This window comes from Drosophila gunungcola, unplaced genomic scaffold, assembly GCF_025200985.1.
Source record: "Drosophila gunungcola strain Sukarami unplaced genomic scaffold, Dgunungcola_SK_2 000055F, whole genome shotgun sequence".
In the NCBI taxonomy this organism is placed as follows: Eukaryota; Metazoa; Arthropoda; class Insecta; order Diptera; family Drosophilidae; genus Drosophila; species Drosophila gunungcola.
Window position 1 is genome coordinate 475,295 of NW_026453219.1, and position 27,081 is coordinate 502,375.

Here is a 27,081-nt window from a genome sequence, read left to right on the forward strand (position 1 = left end):
TAAAAGATCATTATTTCAAACCAAAACCGATTCATCAGTTGGATTATTTTTTTTTCCGTAGCTTCGGTAGACAGCCCATAGTACCATTATTTCTAAGTATTTTAGTAAAACAGAAACCTTAAATTAAATTTGAAAACGTACCTTATTATGTGAAACAAATTTTAAAACATTCTATTAGGTACTTTGTGACGAATACAATCATCGAGCGTTGTCTTTTCTAATACGCTATGTAAGCATGGATGCTCATGGAGAGTGGTGGTGAAGCGATAGCGAATGATAGCCAGCTTAATTGCTGAGATCGAACAAAACAGTGCACCTATCGAACATTGAGGACCAGATGTTATTGGATACCTTACCAGTGAAATCTACGTTAACGTTCAAAAATATTTCCAATTAGTTCATCTTAAACATCATTTAGTTTAGCAAAAACGAAATTCGGGTTCATGTTGCTTAAATATTAAAGTTCCTTTAACTATGTTCTTAAATCTAGTTAAAGTTTTTTGTTTTATATGTCTATATGTATGAGAATATATTTATTTCAAGATACTAAGAAATAGAGAACCAAATTTACCTTTATGTTGACAATGGTCGTATGGGATTACATCATGACCCCAATTCTCACTTAAAAGTAGTTTATATATATAAAAGTATATAGATATATGTGTGGTATTCGTACACAAATGGATTTCTTATTCAAAAGCAACGGCTCTTAGGCCGGTAATATTATATTAACCGGAGTATAAAATGGGGTGTGCAGTCTCACAAAAAACATAGATCTGTAGAATTATGAGTCAGTTAAATGTTGACGGCTATGCCGTACTTACGCACGATCCAACAATGTCCTCAGGCCTGATGACTGTTGAAGTGTTGATGTATGGCTTTATAAATTTAGAAAGAAACACATAAAATGTAGTTTTTTACACTATATTATGCAGCGCAAGTCTCGACTGTGTACAAAGGAGGGATTATCATGCGGTGTGAGGGGCCAAAAAATTGCGATCACCTATGCGCGGTTATTGTTTCTATGATGCGCAGGTGGAAAATACTGTCAGCAAACAGAAACTTTCTGCGTTACACGTGGAAACCGCAATCCTGTGGCTGGAAACGCCGACGACGGCAGGCCACAAGCAAAGATGTGGCTCTGCTAGAAACTTACTTCTCACGAGTTCCAGGAATGTGTTTAAGGTTATGAAATACGCGAGTGACGCTGTATGCTGTTTTGAGGTTGCAATAAATAATGTTTTGCCAAATGAACAGAACCAACAGCATACCACCACAAGACTAGGGAAAATACTTTTAATAATTCGTTGGCGAATGGAAATGGAAATGGTATCTGATCGTTGGGATTAACACTGATTTGATACTTTTTTCTAGGTCGCAGCAAGCTTCCAGAAGTCGCTTGCGAAAAATCCAGAAAATGGTATTTTGCATTTTCTGATATTTTTGGGATAATTTGAGAGGATTAGATCTGACTAAATTAAGGTGCTGAGACCAATGTTGACAGATTATTTATTTATTTTATAGCTAACAAAATAAGTTTTTATAAAGAAGTTTAAATAAAATAAACAAAATTAACTGACTCCTACAGCCACTATTTTGATTTTTAGTCTCTGCGACGAACAATAAAAACTGAAAAAGGTATCAGTGGGTATTACCAAATTTCCTTGGCATGGAACAGGACATATATAGATTGATGATTAGTTTTGCATTAAAATTAAATGCTGCTTTGCCTAAAGCAAAATTTCTTTTGATCACCTCCTGTCCTACTTGAAAAGATCGGGGTCTTGTTCGCAGGTTATATGTATTTTGGCTTACCTCGGAGGTTAATGTTAGAACGGATTTCCTGAAGCTCGTCAGTTTTTCAAAGATTGACATCACACTCGGTTATTAAGCCAAGCCAATCAAATGTGGACCTAAGACAACCTGGTAGGGAGACATACCAATAGTCTGATAAATTGAGTTCCTAAGTGAGCAGTTGATGCTACTTTGGAATACGTCCCATGAGCGCTCATCTGAGCGCGTTTGATTGCGGAGCATAAGCAGCTGTAAACATATGGCGAAAGCCATATATTAAAAGAAAGACGGAGAAGCCACGGCTTTTAAACTAAGTGCCGTTGTCACTCACGACTGTTTCAGGCACACCAAAGCAAGTAAATATTTTATCTCTCAGTATGCTGATGGTGATCCGGGATAATCAATATGCCTATGTTGTCAGATTTAGAACGTGAAAATGGGACAATAAAATCGAGGTAAAACCTTAAGACATTTAACCATTCTACAATTAGCCGATGAGGGTTGATAATGAGCAGCACTGACTACGATTTGGCGCAACGGACCGGGTACAAAATATTTTCAGCATTCATCTTGTGAAGTGTCAGAAGTATTGGGAAATTAGTCTCGGTAAAAGATAAAATGTTCGACCATTTGAAAATCAGGTAGATTCAAAGACGAGAATTTAATCTGAGGGCAGAATATTCCTCTGACTGGAATGCATCTGAGGCAAGATCAATCAAGGGTGAACTTCGATATCTATTGCCGCAACTTCGTCAGCATTTTTAAACGATCGGGACAGTGCATCGCTACGATATTTTCTTCTTACGATTTTAAAGCAGTAACCTTGAAGTTTAATGGCCCATCTGGCCAATTTGCAGCTTAGATCAGATTGATTCATACATCAATGCAAACTAGTGTGGTCGGTAACTACTTTGAAAGAATGCCCACCAATATATTATGCATCCTGAACTTTTTAATTGGCAGGACTACAGCCATGCACTCAAGTTCTATTAGTTTTTAGTTCCGTTGAGCCTTATTAAGCTTTTTAGACATGAACGCTGTTGGTCGTAAGTCGTCACATTGGGCCAGAGCAGCACCAACTGCATGTAATGAGGCATCGCACTCTATGATAAACATTTGTTCAAAGTGGGGATGAACGAGACAAGGTGCCGAACATAACATCGCCTTAACATTCTTAAAATCCTCTTGAGCCTAATCGTTCCATTGAAAAGACATGTCATAATTCTGTAATGTGAAAGATTAATTTGAATCGTTGGTACCAACCAGTCATCCCAAGAATTCCTTTCAACTGTTTTGGAGTTTTGTTAACTGGGAAATCACGTACTAGTGGGGGTTCACTTGAAGTGTGCCTTAAACATACTAGGTAACCTAGATAGTCAATACTTTTTAGACAGAACTGACTTTTCTGATCGTTTATTGTCAATCCAGCTTTACGCATTTTGGTGGCTACTTCGGACAGATGCACAAGATGATCTTTAAAATTATTTGACAACATCAATAAGTCATCAAGTTAAACCAGCACATGGGTCTTCAGGTGGTAAGGGATTACTATGTCCAGTAAACGACACATAGCTTGTGGAGCGTTGGTTAACCCAAAAGGCGTTCTATTGAATTGCTAAAGCGGACGATTCGAAACAGTGAAAGCTGTTTTTGCGCAGTATTTTTGATCCAAACAAATTTTCCAGAAGGCATCCTTGAAGTCAATTTTGGTACCTTACCAGACTTTATATTCAAAGTAACTGGAGAAGACCAAGGCGACGAAGGAGCTTTTTCTATAACATCCATCTCAATTATCCGGTTTTTCTAAGCACAGCAGCTTTTCCTTTGCTGGCGATAAGGAACAGAACCTTTGCTTAATGGGATGTGCATTAGATGTATCGATGTTGTGCTCAATTAGTTTAGTCAAGCCTATGCCCTTATTTTCGAACGATGGGAAGAAGTCGCTAATTGATGTGCACCTAAATGCAGATGATGTCCAGTTATATGTTAGCCGTCCCCTAAGTCGAATTAGTGAGTGTATTAGAATTAGCTACAATGAAATTAAACAAATAAATGATTGGGCTGATGCGAACGGGTTAAGACTCAATCCATCCAAATCAAAGTGCATTCTAATTCATAAAAAATCAATTGACTTTAGCTGTCTTCCAAAGATTGAGGTAAAAAATGTTGAAATAGAATTTGTTAAACGAGCCACAAATCTGGGAATAGATTTTAATTCCACCTTAACGTGGGATGACCATGTGAACAAAGCCACAGGAAAAGCATATGGCATGCTCAGGCAGCTTTCCTTATCCAGAAACCTTATAACACAGAATATCAGGATGCTTGTAGCGAAAACCTGCATAATTCCAACGTTGTTTTACGGAATTGAAGTATTTGGTTCCTGTGACGCCATAAGCATGAGAAAACTAAAAGTTGCCTTCAACTCAATTGCGCGATATGTTTTTAATTTAAACCGCAGGGAGCACATAACATGTTATTTAAACAAAATTTTTGAACTAAGCCTTGAGTCATGGATTAAGTTAAAAACCCTCTTATTTCTGCGTAAACTCCTGACTGAAAAAGAGCCGCAGTACTTAATTGAACATGTGCAACTGGCTTCGTCTGCCAGAACAAACAACATTGTCTGCAAAAGATTAAAATTGGCGATGACGGAAAAACACTGTTTCATACAGGCTGTTCGCTATTGGAATAACCTCCCAGACAATATTAAAACTATACGAAATGAAACGCACTTTAAAAACGTACTTATAAACTATTTAAAGGTCACAAGCTAATTCTTATTCTTATTTTAATCTTAATTTATAATTTTTAATGTCAATCTCATTTTGTTTTAAATTCAATTCATTTCTTTATGTTACTATCTTTCCTTTAAAAGCCTAAATAGTTCGTTCCAACTCAAGTTATCCACTCCAAGGCAAAGCCGGAGCCTCAAAAAAAAAATTAGCGTACTGGGAAAGCGCATTGAATTTAAGGATTTGAGAAGTGAGGAAATTAACACGGTGTATAATGTCCTCGACTGCAATATCGTTAGCTGAGCCACTGAACTTGATTCGTCAATTTGAAACCACATTTTAAAACCTATCGGGTTGATCCATCAAAAGTTGGCTGCGATCCCCCTTAGCACCTGTCGATTTTTTAATCTGTTGATTGTTTCGATCTGGGTTGTTGTTACGGAAATATGCTCGTTCCAAATTATTTCGCATTTCACGATGCGATGGTTTGTAACGGTTTCGGTCATTCTGGCTTGATATGCTTGCATCTGTTATACTTCGTTTTCTTCCATTCTGGATTGGAAAACTCGCATTTTAAGCTTTAACCTATCTTACGGTAAAGTAAAAAAAAAATTTAAGATACGATTTAAGCAATAATAGAAACAGTATGAGAAACAAAATATATGTAGGAGATAAGGGGTCTTTTTCGTCTGCCATTATGGAATTCTATTTTCTTCAGCGCAGCGAGTCGCAATGATTTCTCTGCACGGGCGTCATTTCAGTTTCGCATACTTTCTTGAACTGCCTTCCACTCGCTCATTATTCTCTACCTCTCATTGCGCCATTCAAAAGCTTCTCTCTTCCTAATTTCTTTTTAACTTCGTTTATTCAATACACTCAGAGACTTACAAATAATATTTCTTCATTGCATTTCAAATTAATCACCGACACGGCCTTCCTGACTTTAACACGACCTCGTGTTACTTAGTTTCACTTAAGATTGGCATTAAACTTCATTTCTGGTACATTACTTGACTTCTTTTCTTATGATACTTAACTCAAATTTCAACACAAATTTTCTTACACTTTTCGTGGCGCGATACCCTTTCACAATTTCTCTTAGAGTACAAGCTCTCTTCCGCACAAACTCAACAATTTGGATATCAAATTTACATTCCATCAGACATTAGCTTAGCAGGATAACCTTTTACATGACATTAAGAGTACAAGCTCTCTTCTGCTCAAGCTCAATCGTCTGGCTACCAATTCTCAAATCATCAAATGTTAGTTCAGCAGGCTATTATCATTAAAAGTAGAGTACACCGCTCTCTTCTGCATAAACTCAACCATTTGGATACCAATTTTCTCATACCACATAACCAAAACTTAAACTTAGTCTTTGTATGTGATTCCACCTGTGCCTCTCTTAGGTCTTATTGGTTTGTCTCTTTTGCCATCGTCAAACTCTTCAATCAACTCAATAGATTTGTAGTTAATGACTTTAACAAATATCGATCACCATCAAGCAATTCTACAATAACAAATGGTCCTTTAAATTTTGGATCTAATTTAGTTTGGTGTCGCTCTTCACTTTTCAATAAAACATGATCGCCAACCTTATGTTTTACAACTCGGACATGCTTCTTATCAACTCTTTCTTTCTCATACATTGCATTCTTATCAATGTTGTATTTAGTATTTTATCTAGCTTTCTCGAGATCTATTTGCATGTCTTCATTGATGGTCAACATTCCAAAGCACTATGTTTAGTCACTCGGTTTGTGGTGCAATTTATTGCTAACTGAATTTCGCCTAACGCCTCCTGCCACAAACGCTCGCTAGTCTCCACCGCCGTTAACATGCCTTTGAGCACACTCATCACCCGCTCTACCTGCCCATTTGCTCTGCTTGCACCTGTCGCTATCCCATGTAAGTCTATTTTATTCGTGGAACAAAACTTACGAAACTCGCTACTTGTGAAGCATCTTCCCTGATCAGCTATAATCCTGCTGGGAACACCAAATATCGATATCGCGGACTTCACAGACTGTATGCAACTTGCAGTATCTAAATTCCATGTATGGTACAAGTAGACAAACTTTGTAATTTTCCACTAATGTCGATATGTAAAGTATGCCACGGTTTCTCGACTTTGGGTATGGGGTGCAATTCTAATAATGTTTTACCTGACGCTGATTTTGAAAATTTACACGTCACGCAATTTTCAACAAACTTTCTAACATATTTCGACATGTTCTCAAACCAGTACTGCTCGTAGACCTTATCTAGAGTTTTTTGCCAGCCTAAATGCATTATAGCTTCGTGAATGTGGTAAATAATAGACCATCTCAACGCCCTCGGAACAACGGGCAAACATCGAGTCTTGCCATTTCTTTGAATATTCCGATGCAACAAACTTTTCCTAATTTCGTAGGTTTCTGCTAGCTCTTTCTGTATTTCGTCACTATTTAATTCGGTCATAATTCTGGATATGTTTTGATCACGCTGCTGTTCAGATTCAAGCCAGTTGTGAGTGACAGTTGCCAAGTCAACTCGTACTTCCACAACTTTGCTTGCATTTGCCTGCGCAACAACTTCGACGGGATTTCTTGAAAAGCAATCAACATGAGCCATTTGGCTCCCCTTTCTGTACTCTACCTGAAATTCGAAGGGCTGCATGAATGACCACCATCGAAGCACCCGCGGGGTTAATACTGCTTTTTCACGACTCGCTCTGATGGAGTTACAATCTGTGTAATCGGTGAATTTTCTACCGCTTAGGTAATGCCGGAAGCGTTTGATAGCATTATACACCGCCAATGTTTCGAGCTCGTATGAGTGGTATTTGGATTCTGCCAACGTGGTGCATTTACTGTAGTATTCGACTACCCTACGCTTGCCATCCACCTTGTTTGTTAACACAGCGCCATACCCATTAGCGCTTGTATCCGTGTGCAATTCGACTGGAAACTTAGGATCGAATATAATCAACACAGGGTCACTAGTTAGCACCTTAATGATTTTTTGACGAATTTCCTCATGCTGCTCTTTCCACTCGAATGCATTTGACTTTGAAGTTAATTGATATAGCGGCTTCATTACTTCTGAAAATCTTGGTACGAATTGCCTGAAATAGGATGATAATCCTATAAACTGTCTAATCTGTGTGACTGAAGCTGGTTTAGGTAGTTGAGTTAGTGCTTGAATTTTGGAGGGTTGGGTTTTAGCTCACCGTCCTTGATTAGAAAACCTAAGTTTTCTATCTCAGAGTGCAGAAACTGACATTTCTTTACATTGAAAGAAAATCCCGACTTTGATAACACGGTCAACACTGCCTCTAATCTTTCGAATGATTCATCTATGGAATTCGAAACAATTAGCACATCATCGATATAGACTACTGCATACGTATTGACTAAATCCCCCAAGGCTCGAACTATGGCGCGCTGAAAGACCGATGAGGCGTTCTTCAGTCCAAACGGCATTGCTAGAAATTCGTATTGACCCTCCGGCGTCACGAATGTATTTCTTTCAACGGAATCGGGGTGAATAGGCACCTGGTAAAAGCCACTGGCCATGTCTAAGCTATAAAAATATTTTTCACCTCGCAGGTGATCAATCTGATCTGCGATTAATGGTTAGGGGTACCTATCTGACACAGTGTTTGCGTTTAGTTCATGATAATCGATGCATAGTCTGTCACTCCCGTCTTTCTTTTTGACTAGTAACATTGGGCTAGCAAACAGAGAACTGCTAGGTCGTATTACATTCTCTTCTAACATTTGCTGAATTTTGTCCCTAACTATCTGCTTCTCGTTTTCGCTAAGGCGATACGGTCGTCTTTGAACCGTTTTGTTCCTATCCAGCAAACGGATTTCCAATGAACCCGTAGTTACACGCCTACTTGGGATACCATCTATGAAGAAAATGGAATATTTGGTCAATATGTCGTTTAGCTTTGACTTATCATTATCAATTAAATCTGTATTAACATTATTTTTATAGTCAATCTTATTTAATGTGTTATCGTCAATTACCGATAATACCGTTTGAATTCTATAAATATAAAATTTATTACTTTCTAACATTACTCCAAAGCCAAGTTGAAAAATTTCTTGTCCAATTATCATATCATATTTGAGACACTTATTATCTACTACGTGGAACAACAGTTCGAAATTAAATTCTGAAATTTGTACGGTAGACAGAATTTGAATGGTGCTCTTGACAATATTGTCGCCAATCCCTTTTAAAACTACAAATTATGACATCTTTTGCCGCCTAGCTTCTCGCCTGTTGTTTCTTTTACCAACGAGCATTCGGAACCCGAATCTAAGAAAAATGGAAACCGCTCACCGAATTGTATTGCAGTTCCGTTAGGTTGAAGAATCGAGCATATGTCCACTCTTCTCTCGCTGCTTTTACTCGCTGCTGCTGATCCCTTCGTGCACACTGATGCGATGTGTCCAACGTTGCCGCATTTAAAACATGTCACAGTTGATCTCACTCATCATCGTTGATCTGCCGTTACCATGGCCTGCTCTTGTCTCGTTTCTCTCTTCTGCTTTCCTCCTGCGACACTCTATTGCTTTATGCCCCAGCCTTTCGCAACTATGGCATCTAATCGGCGTTTGCATTTTAAACCTCTTCTTCTCGGGGCCCATGTCAATTCCAGAGAATTCAGAATTTCTGACGAACGAATGCGCTTTGAGTTGTTGTTGTAACTCCGCTCTTGTCTTTATGTTTGTTGTAAACACTAAGCGCTGCAGTCTGGAATCAATTTGCGACGAATGTGCCAGAACCAACGATATAGCAATTTCTTCGTGTGTCATCGCTTTCCACTTGGTTAATAAAGATGTAACCATTCGGCTGGAGTACACTGATTGGCATTCGTTGGAGCTTGGGCGTCCCTTCAGCATGTTTAGCAATAATGCCGGGGGCGTCTCGTTGCCTTCATAGCGCTCCATGAACAATTCCTTGAATTGCGCCCAGCTCATTCCGGCGAAGCATATTTGTGATAGCCACTGCGATGCACTACCGAGCAACGACTTGCTGAGTGTCATTACCAAAGATGCACCTTCTTGCGGATGTTCACATAAAATCATGCTAGCCGTTTTGCACCATGCTGCTGCGTCGGCGTCAGCAGCTTCGGGGTTGAACGTTGGTAGCACTGCCGAGACAGGGCGCGTGCTAGGCGCCGGCGTGGATTGTGCTGCTTTCAAAAGTTCCGTAATCACTCTATTTTGCGATTCCAGAAGCGTGCGCCAGCTGTTCTCCGAATTGTCTTGTAGGGGTGGTGATCCCACTTCTGATGTAGGAGATAGGGGGTTTGGCTCGTCTGCCATTATGGAATTATATTTTTCAGCGCAGCGAGTCGCAATGGTTTTTCTGCACGAGCGTCTGTTCCGTTTCGCAGGCTTTCTTGAACTGCCTTCCTCTCGCTCATTATTTTCTACCTCTCATTGCGCCACGCTCAGAAGGGATTTCGCTCTCCTTCCCCACCGCGCTCTCATTCAAAAGCTTCTCTCTTCCTTATTTCTTTTTAACTTCATTTATTCAATACACTCAGAGACTTACAAATAATATTTCTTCATTGCATTTCAAATTAATCGCCGACATATACAATATACGATAAAGTTTATCAACGTGAAAGATATAGTTGTGCAATATAATTATTACGATATGAGGTATGCAATATGCTTAGAAGTACCTTTCCATCTAGAGCAGCTCTCGATTTTACATGGAAAAAAAGATGAGGTCGAAATCTGACACCCGGTATAGAACTGACCTAATATCAGAACTATTATTCCATGGTAATAAAAAATTCGATTTGAAATGTTTTTAACTATACTGTTCGGCTAGGACCGAACTGATACAAAAACATGTTTTTTAAGTATAACATTTAGCTCTTTCTACATTTTTGACCAGCTTGCTCAATGAGAGAGGTTGTGGGCTTATGTTAAGAGAGAACGAGATGTGTTACAGAATTAACATTATTAGACAGAGAAACGAGAACAGAAAAAGCTAAAATCGGAGAAAACAGTGCACCTATCGAAAATTGAGGATTAGATGTTATTGGCCGCGTTCTTCACCCACCCTACCTGTGAAATCTAATTGGAGTCAACCCATTTACAACCACTGCGATACCCGAAGGTGCATTCAAAAATATTACCAATTAGGTCATCTTAAACATCATTTACTTCCGCGAAATTAAATTCGGGTTCATGTTGCTTAAATATTATAGTTCCTATCAATATGTTCTTAAATAAAGTTGATGGGCTTCTTACTAAAAATCCACGGCTCTTAGGCCAAATACGGTACCTCAAAAAAAAGATATAAGTATAGAATTATGTGCCAAGAATGCACACCAAGTTTTACACTATAATATCAATAAGAAAACAAAACTAAACTACTCGCCGATATGATTACTCACGCATGAGCGTGTCTTCTTCTCGAATCAGTCGCGAAATTTTGTGAGGCTTTCTACCTGCAGCAGAGGGAGTGTCAGGATACTGTTTTTAAATGTATGCGGCGACTACTCCTTCTGTATGAATATCGAAGACGGTAACGCAGCGTTTTGAAGCGTGTGGTGACTGCTCCTGCACGCTGACAGAGGCTAGGATGGTGACGCAACGTTTCGATGAGTGTAAAAACTCATTCTGACTCCTGCACGCAGAGCGAGGACGCTGTCAGAGCGTTCCGAAGTATGCAGTGCAAGCCCCAGTTGTGTAAAGGTCGAGGTTGGTAATGCAGCGTTTCGTTGTATGTAACGCCGGTCCTGGCTGGGATGGTGAAGCAGATTAATCAGGCTGGCAGGGCGTTCTGATGTATGCGGCGCAATACCCGGCTGTGTACAAATTGAGGATTATGACGCAGCGTTCCAATGTACATATGTGACAAGTGAGGGGGCAAAGAAATTGTGATCACCTGTGCGCGGTTATTGTTCTAATTGTTACTTCTCACGAGTTCCAGAAATATGTTTGTGGTTAGGAAATACGAGTGTGACGCTGAATGCTATTTTGAGGGAGCATTAACAAAATTTTTGCCGGCTTACCACCACAAGATTAAGCACAATACTAGTTTTAATAATTCGGCTACTCTTCTTGGAAATGGTATTTGATCGTTGGGATGAACACTGATATAATATAATATCACTTTTTAAACAATTTTGAGGAGCAAATCAACTGGGTCGCAGCAAGCTTCCAGAAATAAATTTTGGAAAAAGTCCGTTGTATGAAAGTCAAGATATCGCAAACTATAAAAGCCAGAGATTTGGAATTTTACAACAACAATAAATCGAAACAAAACAAAAACAATTCCAAGGCGATAAAAAGCTAAACCCGGACCAATTGACAACATCAGGTACTAATACCGCCAATTTTGAAAGCACTAATCTTATCTTACTTAGCACGAAATGTATGTAGCATTTTGTTTCGTATGTATTTTGAACTTGACCGTCCGTTCCTTTTCTGGTCCGTCTTCTTTCACCTCTCGCAATCTTGTTTTGAACAACCCCCTGGGGCCTAACAAGCATTGCTTGGTGTCGTAAGGGCCACTTGTTTGTACTGACCATAGTGCATCCACGTCCAAATGAAAACCACAGCTTATTATTTTAGTGCTCAAATATTTCGTTAAATTGTCAATAATACTCTAATATAATTTGGCTATTCCCCAAAACGACTGAATCACTGAATCGTTCAATTTCGGTCAGCTACTGGCCGGATGTTCAAGAACTAGAAGAACTTTTAGAAGTTCAGCAGTTAATAAATCCATTGGCTGATGAATCGCTAAAATCCTTTTTTATTGATTAATTGCAAGTTTATTTCAATTAAATAAGGAAGTGATGCTTCCTGATGCTTGTAGGTTACTTATAGCTGTAACGAACTGATTTAGTTAGCTTTCGCTCGCTACGAATATCGAGCGGCTAGCTCAGAAGATGTATGTGCTTATATAAACGTGACCGCCCAATTGACCAGAAAGAATGCAAAGAAAGTTCGGGTATATAAACGGGACCTTTATTTGACCGCCCAATTGACCAGTAAGAATGCAAAGAAAGTTCGGGTAAATAAACGGGACCTTTATTTGCCGACTTGACCCACGGCCTAGGGCTGATAGTGACAAGTGGGTAACTCTAATGCCTTCTTCGCCGGCCCCGTCTGAACACTCTCCTTCCCAAGATGATGCTCCGGATGGCTCCGGCGTTGATCAACTCGCTCTGGGTTGATTCCGCTGCTGCAGGTTCCGCTCGGGGTGCTCGTGGTTCGTTCTACTGCCGTTGGCCCGGCGGCTATCAAGGCTTAAGATTGCTTCACCGTTCCCAGACTAGAGTAAACAGTCACTGTGCTCTCAAGGCGTACTCCTTTCGCAACCGCAGCCTTCCTTTGTCCCAGCCGGTCTCACCAAACGCCTGCTTAGTTCTTGCCTGACGGTTCAGGCGTACTCAAAAGCCACCAACGTAGTCCCTGAGACAAATGCTACTTCTAGACAACGCTTCCACCCTATCTCTTGACGTGGACCTGTAGACTTGCAGTTCTCGATGTTCTCGCTTCGCTCCCTGGTACGATGTCCTGGCTCTGCTTTTTGCTTGCTCCTTGCCCCTTCCGAACCCAGGCACAGTGGTCGCTCTTGTATAATTTAATATTCCCTAGTTTCGGTTTTAATATTATTGAAATCGGACAACTAAATCATAAAGCTTTCATTGATACGATTGGCACTCCGAAGGAAATAATAAGCTATTATTTTAAAGAAAAAAATATAAACGCAAAACATAACACAAAAATAACAACAAACGACAATACACGGCAACAAACTACAACAAACAGCAAGCACGTCTTTTTTAAGAATTGAGGTTAGGTTACCTTTTCGTATAATTGCAAGCCGTTCGGCAACTTTCGGAACTTGAATTAAACATTCTTATATTTTTAAAATGCTTAATATTAGAAAAAAAGATTTGTTTGTGCCAAAGAATGCCTTTACAACTAAAACTCTAACCAAACACAGAAAAGACACACCAAGAAAGCTCACAAATATATACTAAATACAATATTGATTTACACAAAACACAACACATACTACATATACTTTTTGTTGTAAATTGTAACTTAATACCTTTTTTTTATAATATTAAGCACTTTCATAGCACTAAAACTTGTTTTTAATAAGCTTAAAGCATTTTTGAAGGAAAGCTTCCCTTGCACGTTGCTTACGCTGAAATACCCAATGAATATCATGCTCTCTCTTTCGATGCTATTCTTGAAGACAACTAATAGAGCAAAACAAAAAGATGAGTAAATTCAAATAGCTAGTCCAATTATAAATAAGAATTGGTATGTTTAAAATCAAAATTTTGACTTTAATTTTTTTATTTATGGCCTATGGAACCGACCACTGTGCCACGGTTCCTTGTCGAATGACTCTTTTTGTGCAACTCTGCCTGACGGGCAATACGCAAAGCTCAAATCGAGACAGAAGTTGTGATAAAGCGCCTTGACTTAGCCGTGTGATGCCTAAAGGACCTCAGCTACCTCATCTTGTTGGCCTTGTCTTAAGGCGTTTCCGTCTGCTTTTCTGAGCCGATGGTTTCCCTGTCGTACAGCCAGCCGAGACTCTGCGTGAGGAAACACGGGGAGTACCCTGCTTATTCCGACGTACTTGTGTTCACCGCTAGCATAATCTCCGGCCACTTCTTGTCCCTCTGGTTCTGTCCTGCAACTAAGCTATAATGGTTTTAACGGTTCGGTTTAAATTTTTGCTTAATGCCTATTTCGCTGAGGAATCTGGAAACTGGCAAACTGTACTCCATTGTCCGTTACTACCACCTTTGGGTCTCCGAACCTAGCGATGAGTCTTTCTCGGAATGCCTTATGAAGTGATTCTGCCGTTACTGTTCGTAGTGGCACCAATTCTGTCCCCTTTGAAAATTTATCTATCAGCACTAGCAGCATCTGGTTACCATGCTTCGATTTTGGCAATGGTCCGGCAATGTGTACTGTTGCCCATGGTTCTTCGGCCACTACGTTCAGCTGACCCTTTCTGTACGCTATTTCAAAGTCGTACTGCTGCAGTTCCAGCGCCCATCTTTCAATCCTTTCTGAAGAACTTTCGATGCTTATGTTTAACCATTTTAATGCCCTGTGGTCATTTTGAAATGGTATCCTTCTAGGTATGGTTTCAGCTTCCTGATTGCCCACACGATTGCCAAGCACTCCTTTTCTATGGTGGAGTAGTTCATTTCCGCGCCATTCAGGGTCCGGCTTGAATATGATATGACCTTTTCGCCGTTCTCTGTTTCTTGCGTTGGGATTGCCCCTACACCATAATAGCTGGCGTCTGTTTTCAAAATTAATGGATTCTCGAAATCTAGACATGCCATTTCGGGGTTGCCCACTAGTCTTGCCTTTACTTCCTCAAAGGCCTGTTGGTGCTCTGGCTTCCATGCCCACTTCGTTCCTTTGAGCAGAAGTGAGTGGTTTTACAATCCGGCAAAAGACTGACACGAAGCGTCTGTACCAAGAATCTACGTGTAGATATTGTAGGTTGTAGGTTGAAGGTTGCTCCAGTTCGGCTATGGCTGCTACCTTTTCTGGATCAGAGCCGATCCCTTGGTTTCTAACACGGTGACCCAGGTGCAGCAGTTCGCTTTTGAGGAATTGACACTTCTCGGGATTTATCCTAAAGTTAGTCTGCTAAAAGACCTCGAAAGACCTGTCTCAGGTTCCGTCTGTGTTCCTCTAGTGTGTGTCCGATCACGATGATTTCGTCTTGGTAAGCAAATGCGTGTGGTGAAATTTTTTGGTCAGATAACCTTAAGTGCTCTCTGGAAAATCGCCGACTCAAAGTGTATGTCGAACGGAATTACCTTCCACTGGAAAAGTCCCTTTCCTGAAACCGTGAATGTTGTGAATTGCCTGCTTCTTTCTTTAAGGGGGAATAGTAGCCATCATTTAAATCCAAGCTACTTATATATCTTGCTTCTCTGAGTTGGTTGGTCCAGTTTGAAGTTTATTCTAGACGCATACCGAAGTCTTTCTAGAGTGCTTTATGCATCCTATTTGTAGAATCTCGTCGACTTTTGCCTTTTTATTTCCCCTTGCACTTTCGGGTTCTTTCGTCTGTCATGGTGATTTGGTGCTCGGCTGTTTTGGATGTTCCCTGCAATGTTCAAAACTCCGCGATCTCGGTATCCAAAAATTTCTCAATGCCGTATTTGTCAGTTGTGTGTATGATCACCGCCACTGACAACTTCTCCTTGAGCCATCCCTTATGTCCGGCACATTTTTGTTCCGCGCCGACTCCTGTGAGGAAATTCCATCCCAGCACCAGCAAGTCTACCACTCCTGGTAGCATCAGAAGGCTCACGGGCAATCGTTTGTTGCCGAAGTCGTTCTCTACCTCGAACTGTGGCATCTGCCATCTGCCAACCTAACTTGCCGCCTCTTCCATAAAATTCTTCCTCCTCAAGCCAGTTTATACGCCAGCTCTGCGCTTATAAAGCGACGAGTATCCGAGCGGTTCTATCGTAGTCTGCATGTCGACCATATATTCTTCAAATGACTCTCTGAAACACAGCTTTACCTGGTCTGCGAGCTTTGAGAAAAATCCCCTCGGTAGGAAATACGTTTGAAAACTCTCGCTGAACTCTGCCCATGTTTTCCAGTGTCTATTGTCGGAAATACATCTTTTTCTTTGCCGTCGAAGAGAGAGACCATTAAAAGACCAATCCCCTGACTTGCTTTGCGACTATGGCGTAGTCTGGTCTTCTGTTTTGTCTTGCCACTGGTACTTCCTGCCTCCTTCATGCTCTCCACACCCAAACTTGCATTAAGCTGTTCGGCGTCTGGGCTCAGCAATTTTACGGTTGGTCCTGCGTTTTCATAGGTCTCCTCTAGCTCAGCCCAGATTTTTGCCATACTCTGGTCTTCCTGGGTTTCTGTGATGTATTCAGAGAGGGCTTTCCGTATGTCTCGCGACTTGCCTTCCAGGGTAATGCTCAGCTTGGCAGCCACGCTCGGGAAATCCTCTTTCTTAAGGAGATAAGTCCATCCATTTCTCATTTCTGTTTTATGCTAATTCTTACTGTCATAACAATCACGTTTTGGGTGCCAGAACTGATTTTGTTAGTTTCCGGGGCTAGTTCCGAAGATGTATGTGTTTGTCCCACCAAATTTATATAAACGCCCCTTGGCTAGTACAAACGCACAGAAAGTTCGGGTATACACAAGGATCTTTATTCACCGTACTGACCCTCGGCCTGGTGATGAAAGTAACAAGTGGGTAACTCTATAGCCTCCTGTCCCTTGCTCTGTCCCGGCCGGTCGCACCGAACGCCTGCCGAGTTCTTACCTAACGGTTGAGGCGTACGCCGGAAGCCGCCAACGCAGTTTCTGAGACACACGCTAGGTTCTAGACGAACGCTTCCACCCTAGCCTTTTTGCCGTGGACTTGTAGAGTTGCAGTTCGCGATGTCCCCGCTCTGCTCCCTGGTACGACTCCATGGCTCTGCTCCTTGCTCTGCTCCTTGCTCTTTCCTGCAAGTCCAAGCGCAGCAGGGTCTTTGGTTCTCGGTATTCCGTCAACTACCGCTTTTTGACTTAAGTGGAAACTGCTGTGCTCTTAACACATGCGCGCTTCGAGGCACCAGCCAATGTAACGCGTGTAGCGGGCTAGTCGCACCAGGGCCTGTACAACTCTCGCAGGACGATCAGGCGTACGCCGGACTTCGCCTATAAGATCTTTAAAGCAAAGCAGCCAGCTCTAGACAACTTCCCTTCCGAAGGACTCTTTTTGTGTAACTCCGCCTGAAACGCCGGGCAATACGCCAAGCTCAAATCGAGACTGAAGTTGTGACAAAGCGCCTTGACTTAGCCGTGCGATAAGGACCTTAGCTACCTGTGTCTCAATTCGGAGACTTCAAACTCTAAGTCCCGAACATCCCGACGTAGCGATCTTGCTCCTTGTTGACTCCGCACGGCTCCACTTGGAGCTGCTTATATAGGCCTCTGTTTACCGCTAGTTATCGACGTCTCCTTGCCTCCTAGTCCAAAGTCCACGGTTTTTACGTTCGGCCTTTCGCCCGAAGTCCGGTGATGTCCCGTTACATCCTTTTCTTTTGACAAAACCAAGCCAAAAGCCACTGTGCGCAGACGTATATTTAATAGCTCTCTCGTTTAAGTTATCCATATAGTCGATAAATTATTCGGATAAAACACCTTTGGTGTCAAAACTTTGCATAAACACTGAATCTATCTATAAAACGGAAAAGTCACCAATTTTAACCAACATATTAAACGAAAGAACTGTTTAAAGTTATTTTTCAAAGCCGTTGTGTGTTTTGTTTCTGTTTGTGGGTTCTACTTCTATCAAACATCGAACACATACATTGCACCGGTACCCACATACTAACACGGTTAAGTTTTCAAGTACACTCTTAAGATCCACACTTCAATAACTGTAAGCTAAGTCTACACTGCAAAACAAAAATATTAACACCTGTTACAATATTTTAACCTGTTACAAAACAAAAGAAGCCGACTAAGCCTACCCGTAACAATGTTGGACTTACAAGTGAACGACTTTTGGACGCCCCTCGCCACAACTGTTGGAGCTGTTGGAGCTCACGCACGTCGATCCGGTGATTATTATCAGATTTGAAAACGTCCGGGGAAAGATATCACTGTTTACTTAAATTGGGTTGTACCGGCGAGAGAAAAAAAGTCAACTGAGCTTGCAGCTTTTGGGTCTCAGATCAGACGCTGCAGTATACATCAATGAGCAGCTCTGCAAGGAGAATTAAAAAATATTTCAAGAGGCAATGCAAATGAAGAAGCGTCGACTGCTCTCTGCTGTATTTACACGTCGCGGTCTTCTGCATTTTCGTTGCACTGGTAAAGAGGGCGTTCACTGCGTGGAGAGGATAGAAGAGCTTTTTTTGATGCACGCCGATCCTCTCATTACCTCTTCAAATGCTGCTATTACTCACGCTTCGGTGGGGAGAGAGACTACCTCATCTGCAGATGATAGCTTTCGCTCTTAATTACATTGAATTCACTCTCATTGAATCTTTAGTTAAGATATTTTTATTATTAATTAATATAAAATACCCTTTTCAGTTCTTTGAAAACATTTTTAAAACTCTAGAAATTTAGCTTGCACCCCTAATAAGCCTTAAATATCTAACATTCGGGGTGAAACAGGTGGTTGTTTTGAATAGTAACATAAAGTAAAGTAATCATGTAATTAAAAACCCTATCTATCAGCGCGAAACCGCTTACTTTAGATGGAAGCGATACCGTACTGACCTCTTTCATAAACAATTTAAGATGGCTAAAGAAGCGGTAACCAAGAAGATACGCTCAGCTAAAAGGGATCATTATAAAAACAAATTTTACCACTGTCCCTCCATGAAACATAAAAGGAATGAATTGAATAGCTTAGGAATAGGTAAAGCTACACAAAAAACTGGTCAAACTGTCTCTTGTTGAAGAACTTAACCACAAGTTTTTATCCATCAATATACCTAAAGCTTCTTGTAACATGTACCTAAATTCCAGAACACATTGTGATAATAGTTTTAGATTCATGTGCGTAAGTCAATGTGATGTCCTTGCTTTTATTCTTAAAGTAAAGTCCAGTGCTAATGGTCTAGACAATATTAGCCCAAAGTTTTTAAAAATATTATTGTGGGGTGTGTCTGCTTTAAGGAGCAAGTATTCCATACGTTTACCCTGGACAACAACCTTTAAGCTGAACGAGAACTACGAAAGATGTGCGATCCAAAAGTAAAGACGAAAGACGAGAAGACTACAAACTGAAATTAAAGACGAACGACGAGGATGAGCAAAAAGCGAGGGTTGGCTTTATGCAGACGACGAGAAGACGGGGAGTTGAGTTCGAGCCTTTGACGAGAGTGGTTCCAAGACGATAACCAAGGACGTGAAGACGAGAGAGCTTGTTCAATTTAAATTTTGCTAAAGTGTATTTCTATTTCTATTAATCAATAAACAATAATAAACTAAAATCCCACATTTGGGGGCTCAACCGGGATAAGTGGATATGTGTATAAGTGGATAAGTGACTAGTGAAAACCTGAAAAAAAAACCATGTGTGTGGTTCGATCTGCGTAAACTTCTAGAACTTTATTTCGTCGCTGTAATTTTACTTTTTTGAACAAACATGAGCCGTTTAAATGATTTCATAAGTGAAAATTTGCGCAGCAGCAGAAAAGAGAATATTGTTGCTTTGCACAAATACGTATTTGAAAGAGCGGGAGATCGAAACAACCGCCAAAGACTGCGAGACTTTTCCGGATTCGATTTTGATGAGACCTCGGAAAATTATCAGGCGAAAGTAAGCTATATACAGCAACATCTAAGCGAACGGGACTAAGCATCGATCTGCAATGTTTTAAACATAATGTACAACGTTGATGACGTAGGACTTCACATATTTCGCAATCTGTTGCAAAATAGGCTTCTCGCACACAACCAAATCGACTCATCAGAAGACGAAGACGAAGATGTCGATGTGTTTGAGAGCGGAAGAAGTACAAGAATCGACATGACTGAGGAAGAAAACAGAATGCAAAATGCGCGAATTTCTGCGAATAGTGCGAATCAAGAGCCGAAAACTTTTTGCAAAGACCTGGCAATGCCGCGAATCGCCTTTAGCTTCCGCGATTTAGAAGACTCAATTCGTTTTTTCGACGGTACTAACTCAATATCTATTGAATCGTGGTTAACTGAGTTTGAAGAACAGGCCGAGATCATGTGCTGGAATGAGGTGCAAAAGTTAATGATCGCGAAAAAATCTTTGAAAGGAACTGCAAAACTCTTTGTAATGAGTGAGAGAGGACTAAGCACTTGGAAAGCTCTCAAAACTCTCTCTTAAATGAGCTTAAAACTGTAGTAAGCAGCAAGCAAATACACGAACAGCTAAGCAAAAGTAAACGCGATAAAGAAGAGTGTAGTTTCGCTTACCTGTACCGAATGAAGGAGATGGCCATTCGTGGTGAAATTAGTGATTCAGTTTTAATACAGTACGTAATCGATGGCATAGATGATCATCCAATTGACAAAACACTTCTATACGGTGCCAGAAATTTGAGTGAGTTCAAAGAGAAGTTAAACAGTTACGTCACAAAAAACGAAAGAGAAAAAGTGTACGAACGTGAGAAATCCAAGCGTAGTGAGGAAATGTTTCACAGCAAGAAAGGTGCAACAGTGAACAAGAACTTTAAAAAAGAGGTTACATGTTATAATTGTGGTGAAAAAGGACACGTTTCGAATAATTGCAAAAACAAAGAACGAGGTACAAAATGCTTTAAGTGTAACCAGTACGGACATATTTCACGCAATTGTGACCAAAATGCAAAAGCTGAGAACAGTAAAGTGAACACGCATAGAGTGCAGTCGAAGAGCAGTTTTACAAGCAAGGAAATTACTATTGCTAACAAAAAGTGCGTGGCTCTCTTCGACACCGGTAGCAAGTTCAGTCTTGTCCGCGAAGACTTGTATGACGAAATTCGACGTCCGAAGCTGCAAAACTGTAGTGTATCTCTAATTGGTTTCGGGAGTGAGCGCGAAGCAAGCAAAATAAATCCAATTGAACATTTCAAAGAGACCATTCAAATTGACAAGGAATCGTTCCTTTTAGATTTTTATGTGGTTCCAATCGGTTGCATGGACTTCAAATTGATTGTTGGTGAGGAACTTTGCTTACATGCTGAGATTCTTTTCAATCGTGACGGTTTGCAAGTGCGTAAAACGCCCAGTGACGACGAACAAAAAAAACGATTTCGTAAACGTAATGCAAATTGATATGGCTGAAAACAATAGTGAACTTAATATAAACGAGCAAGCCAGTGCGTTCGTGAAAGCCGAAGTTCGCAAAATAGTTACCAACTACAATCCGCTTCACACAAAAACAAACGCATAGTTCTAAAGGACAATACGCCAATTTTTGCCAGACCAAGACGATTGCCGTTTGCTGAGGCGCGCCTAGTAGAAGAGCAAGTAGAAGAATGGCTACAAAATGGAATCATCGAAGAGTCTGACTCCGAGTTCACAAGCCCCGTAGTAATGGTAAAAAATAAGGTAATCGTTAAAGACCATTTTCCCCTACCTCTTATTGATGATCAACTAGACCGTCTACATGATGCAAAGATTTTCCACACGATCGACTTGAAGAACGGATTTTTCCATTTACCTGTCTCAGAGTCACTCAAAGTGGACAATATCAGTTCCTGAAGGTGCCCTTTGGCCTTTCGAATTCGCCTGGCGTTTTCCAGCGTCACGTTAACGCTATTTTTCGGCAGCTGACTCGCAAAGGCATTGCTCTGCCATACATCGATGACGTCATCATACCGGCTTTGAACGAAGAAAATGCAGTACTCAATCTGAAGGAGGTTATTGACACCTGTGCAGAGTATGGTCTTGAGCTGAATCTTAAAAAATGTCATTTTCTAAAAACGCGAGTACAATTCCTTGGCCATATCATTGAAAACCAAAAGATTTATCCAACACCAGAGAAGATTGAGGCTATGTCTAAATTTAAATCTCCGCAAACTTTGAAGCAGCTGGAAAGTTTTTTGGGACTTACAGGCTATTTTCGGAAATTCATTCGAGACTATGCTATTATATCTAAACCCCTTACAGACCTGACTAAGAACAATACCAAATTTTTTATGGGTCCGAAAGAAGAAATGTCCGTTAACAATCTGAAGAAGATATTGACCGCAAATCCAGTTCTGAGCATCTACAATCAGAAACTCGAGACTGAAGTACACACCGATGCTTCCATTGACGGATTTGGGGCAATCCTTTTGCAGAAATCCTTAGACGACGGTCAGATGCATCCAGTACATTTTATGAGCAAGAAAACCACTGAAGCTCAACGAAAATATACCAGTTACGAACTTGAGATTCTTGCAGTTATTGAAGCACTAACCAAGTTTAAAGTTTACTTGCTAGGTATCCACTTTAAAATAATAACCGACTGCAACGCTTTTACAAAAACTTTGGACAAACAAAATCTTTGCACAAGAGTCGCTCGCTGGGTCCTATTTTTACAAGAGTATGACTATGAGGTAGAACATCGATCTGGAACTCGTATGAAACACGTGGACGCCTTGAGCCGTTACCCAGTCATGACAATTGTTGACCAAAGTTTATCATTAGGTATTCTAAAAGCGCAGGAGCAAGATGAACATCTCAGAGCGATACTTGATATTCTCAACGACGGAAAAGAAGCCTACAATAACTATTTTTTAAAGGGTGGCATTCTTCACAAATTAGTCAGTGACGCTGAGTTAGTTGTGGTACCGAGAGGCATGCAAAGGCAAATCATAACAAGAGCTCATGAGCAGGGTCATTTTGCGTCGAAGAAAGTTAAGGTACTGATCAGAACGGAGTACTACATTCCAGGTTTTGAGGAAAAAATTCAGAAGGTCATAGATTGCTGCATTCCATGTATTCTGAGCAATCGCAAAAAAGGTAAACAAGAAGGACTACTGCACCCTTTGGACAAAGGAGACGTTCCTCTACACACCTTTCATATCGACTTTTTAGGTCCGTTAGACTCAACCAACAAGGATTACAAGCATATCTAGCAGTAATTGATTCCTTTACAAAGTTCTGCTGGTTGTACCCGACTAAGTCGACTTCATCGAACGAAGTAATCCAAAAACTGCGTAGCCAGAGTGCAGTATTTGGAAACCCTACAATCATCATCTCGGATAGAGGATCCGCATTTACTTCGCAGGACTTCTTAAAATATTGCGACGAGGAAAACATTAAACCCATCAAGTCGACCACAGGACTTCCACGCGTGAATGGGCAAGCCGAGAGATTGAACGCCACTATAATTTCAGTCTTCTCGAAATTATGCATCGACGAACCAACAAAGTGGTTCTCTACATTTTTTAGGTCCATCGCCACAACGCCGTTCGAGCTTCTAGTAGGTACCAAAATGCGTACAAAGGAAGACATCAAGTTCCAAGACTTGATAAACAAGGAGGCGATTTCAGCGTTTAACGACGAGCGAAGTGATTTGAGAGTTAAAGCTAAAACTCAAATCTCGAAGGTACAAGATGAAAACAGAAAATCCTATAACTTGCGTCGCAAGCAAGCTAATAAGTACGATGTTGGTGACATTGTCGCTATTAAATGACTCAATTTGGCAGCGGCCTAAAGCTGAAACCAAAATTTTTGGGCCCGTATAAAATTGTCAAATCAAAAGGCAATAACTCCTACAATTAATTCTCCGACTTGTGTTGAGTATTTGAAGCGTTGGTCAACACCTGATGAAGACGACGATGCATTCGAGGCGAAAGCATAGCAGGATGGCCGAATGTGGGGTGTGTCTGCTTTAAGGAGCAAGCATGCCATACGTTTACCCTGGACAACAACCTTTAAGCTGAACGAGAACTACGAAAGATGTGCGATCCAAAAGTAAAGACGAAAGACGAGAAGACTACAAACTGAAATTAAAGACGAACGACGAGGATGAGCAAAAAGCGAGAGTTGGCTTTATGCAGACGACGAGAAGACGGGAAGTTGGGTTCGAGCCATTGACGAGAGTGGTTCCAAGACGATAACCAAGGACGTGAAGACGAGAGAGCTTGTTCAATTTAAATTTTGCTAAAGTGTATTTCTATTTCTAATACTTAATAATTAATGAATAAACAATAATAAACTAAAATCTCACATTACTACCGTTTATTTTGCTATATATACCTTCATCTTTAACACTTCTTTAACTACTTCTTCTATTCCGACGGTATGGAAAAGAGCAAAAATAATTCCGATACCAAAGGCCAGCCATGACTATAGACCAATTTCCATCCTACCTTTTCTTTCCAAAGTAATTGAAAACCTTATGTGTGTACAGATTCAATATTTCCTAGAAAGCAACTCTTTACTTCACAATAAATAGTCAGGGTTCCCTAAAAAAAGTAGTTGTATCACGGCTATAACTGACATTGTAGGGAATGTTCGCCAGCAAATCGACCAAAATGACGTCATTCTCCTGACTCTTCTGATCATAGCAAGGCCTTCGTTTCTCTGAATCACAACATTCTTTGTACTAAACTAAGAAATCTTTTCAATTTTTCAAGCACTGCAGTCAGGTTGATTAAGTCTTATTTGTCCAAAATACTTAAACCCTTATCCGCGGGAAATAATATTTTCAATTTTAAGCATGTGACATGAGGAATTCCACAGGGATCCGTACTAGGCCCTTTATTGATCGCAATCTATGTAACCGATTTACAAAGTGAACTGATCGAATGTGAGGTGCATTTACGCTGATGTCGTACAAATCTATGTTAGTAGTCAGTAGTCAGTAGAAGCAATACAATGTTATCTGTAATCGAGAAATGGGCAAAAGAAAATGGCTTTGGGATAAGCCCAAAAAAATCTAAATGTATTGTCATCGGAAAAACTCCCGTTTTTACTTCAACTCTACAGAATTTATTTATAAACAATTCTGTTATTGAATAAGTAGAATACGCAGTAAATTTGGGAATTATATTCAGTCGCACATTGTCTAGGGACAGCAACCGGGCGAGCATTTGACGTGCTACGTAAACTTTCCGATACAAAATTATTCCTGCCAGTAGATACAAAGCTCCTAATCGCCAAAGCCATCCTCGTTCCTACACTATTCTACGTTGTTGAAATATTTGTATCACACCTGACTAATAAAATTCTTGACCTAAATTTAAGCTCATGGATTAAATATAAATCAATAAATTACTTTTATAAAATTGTGACCAGCCGCGAACCAATGTATCTAAGCAGTATCTATATCACAACGAACTAATAACTATATATGCCCTCGCAGTCGATATCTCTGCTCGGAGAGGCAGTTCTACGTCAATGCGGAACAGTCTACCACACGTACTTTAAGCAATTAGGAGCGCAACTCTATTTAAAAATAAGTTAAAGAAATTTAAAAATAATAAATATTATTAGAAAAATAAACATATACATTAAAATATTATAAAATTCAAATAGGATTGTTTTTAGGTGTTAGGAATTTTGGCGCGATTCCACAATTGCTGGAAATTTCATTTTAATTTTAAACGATACAATAATTAAGTCGTTTCGGGAATACAAAAAATATGTACCTCGTATATACTGGTGTTGATTCCCTTCCAGCGTCTGTTCTTAGAAATATTTGCAACATATTCCAATTTGTATCGTCATAGTTAACCGGAAATGGTCCGATTTCCTCTTGGTTAGCAATTATAAACTTTGTTTGCCTTGGCATATTAAAAATTGTAGTTTGCTTAGTCTTATTTATCCATGTATATGGACTATATTTAAGAAAATTAAGAGTATCTTGTCGAACTAACGCAATGGGGATCCACCATAGCATTTTGTCTTGCTCGGGTACATCGTGGGGTCTCTCCCTAAGATACACTTTTTGTTGAATATTTGCAGTTCCCAAATTGTAGTCTCTCGTTATTGTGATAAGTGGCAGGCGGCTTTGCTGTAACCAAGACTCGGCAATATTTAATATACTAAGCTTACTATCAAGCGTATTATCTTCTTTAGCTTGTTCGGAAATAACATTCCACAGGTCAACCGCTTTATATGTATTGAATTTGTGATCGCAAATTAATCTTTGTATTGCGATTTTAAATGTATGCTCTCCTAGGGAAAGTCTAAGCATTCGAATAACAAGCTCCACTTTGAAAGACGTAGACTCCTGTTTCATTCCGGTTATGCGAGAATGGGGATACCTCTTGCTTAACTCATAGTACAATGAGTAAAGAATTGTCATTGGATATTTGCCATTAAACTCTACACCATCATTTATCTAAATAATAAAAATAAATATTAAATATCACTTTACATGTAGTTAAGGATTTGTTAGTTCAATTAAAAATATTTTGTTCAAATATCTTAAAAACGACTTACTTCAGTTACTATTTCTGATGCTATAAAACTTATTAGTGCTTTGTTTACTTTGGCATCAGTCCACCAATCAGGAGTTATCGATATACCAATCCATTGATAGATAAGTTCCCGCGAAATTGCAAAAACACCATTTTTAAGCAATTCAGCCTCTCTATGAAGTAAACAGGTATTTGACTAACAATAAATAAATTATCCATCATAATCACCATACCTTACTATCAGCATGCCACATGTGTTAACATATCGAACTGAGGGGAGATCAGGAATAGCAATCACATCAATCTTCGCAAGGGGCAATGGTGTTTTAAAATAGTTTTGTATAGTTTTATATGCAACGTTAAGTTTGCTTTGAATGTCCTGCAACGAGTGGGATATAATAATTTAACATTACTACTAAAAAAAAACTATATATTTTTTGTGAAATTCGGAGAAAACAAGAGTGGAAGCTTACTTTTGCAGATTGACGTTGACCCATTCAACTTAAAAAAAAATTTGTTGTTTTATATATCGACTATGTATAGATTGTTATGGACCCAAAAAAAAATCCTTGACATTAGCAATCAAGCTACAAATGTGATTCGAAATAAAAACTCAAAAGGTTTTAATTCCTCCGCATATTCAGTGATTTATCAGCACAAGGCCAGTTAAATTAA

At 39.9% G+C, this 27,081-nt stretch overlaps 1 protein-coding gene across 1 annotated transcript in view; it reads right to left on the minus strand.

The window, feature by feature from the left end:
- The window catches only part of LOC128264063 (aminopeptidase N), a 264,954-nt gene extending 238,174 nt beyond the window's left edge, over positions 1–26,780 (minus strand). The window contains exons 1-3 of the mRNA XM_052999355.1: positions 26,640–26,780; positions 26,429–26,579; positions 25,633–26,327 (exon numbers count right to left, since the gene is read on the minus strand). Of these exons, the coding sequence (XP_052855315.1) occupies positions 25,633–26,327; positions 26,429–26,579; positions 26,640–26,653 (860 nt within the window). The 5' untranslated portion in view covers positions 26,654–26,780. The remainder of the gene's footprint in view (positions 1–25,632; positions 26,328–26,428; positions 26,580–26,639) is intronic.
- Between the last annotated feature and the right edge of the window lie 301 nt (positions 26,781–27,081).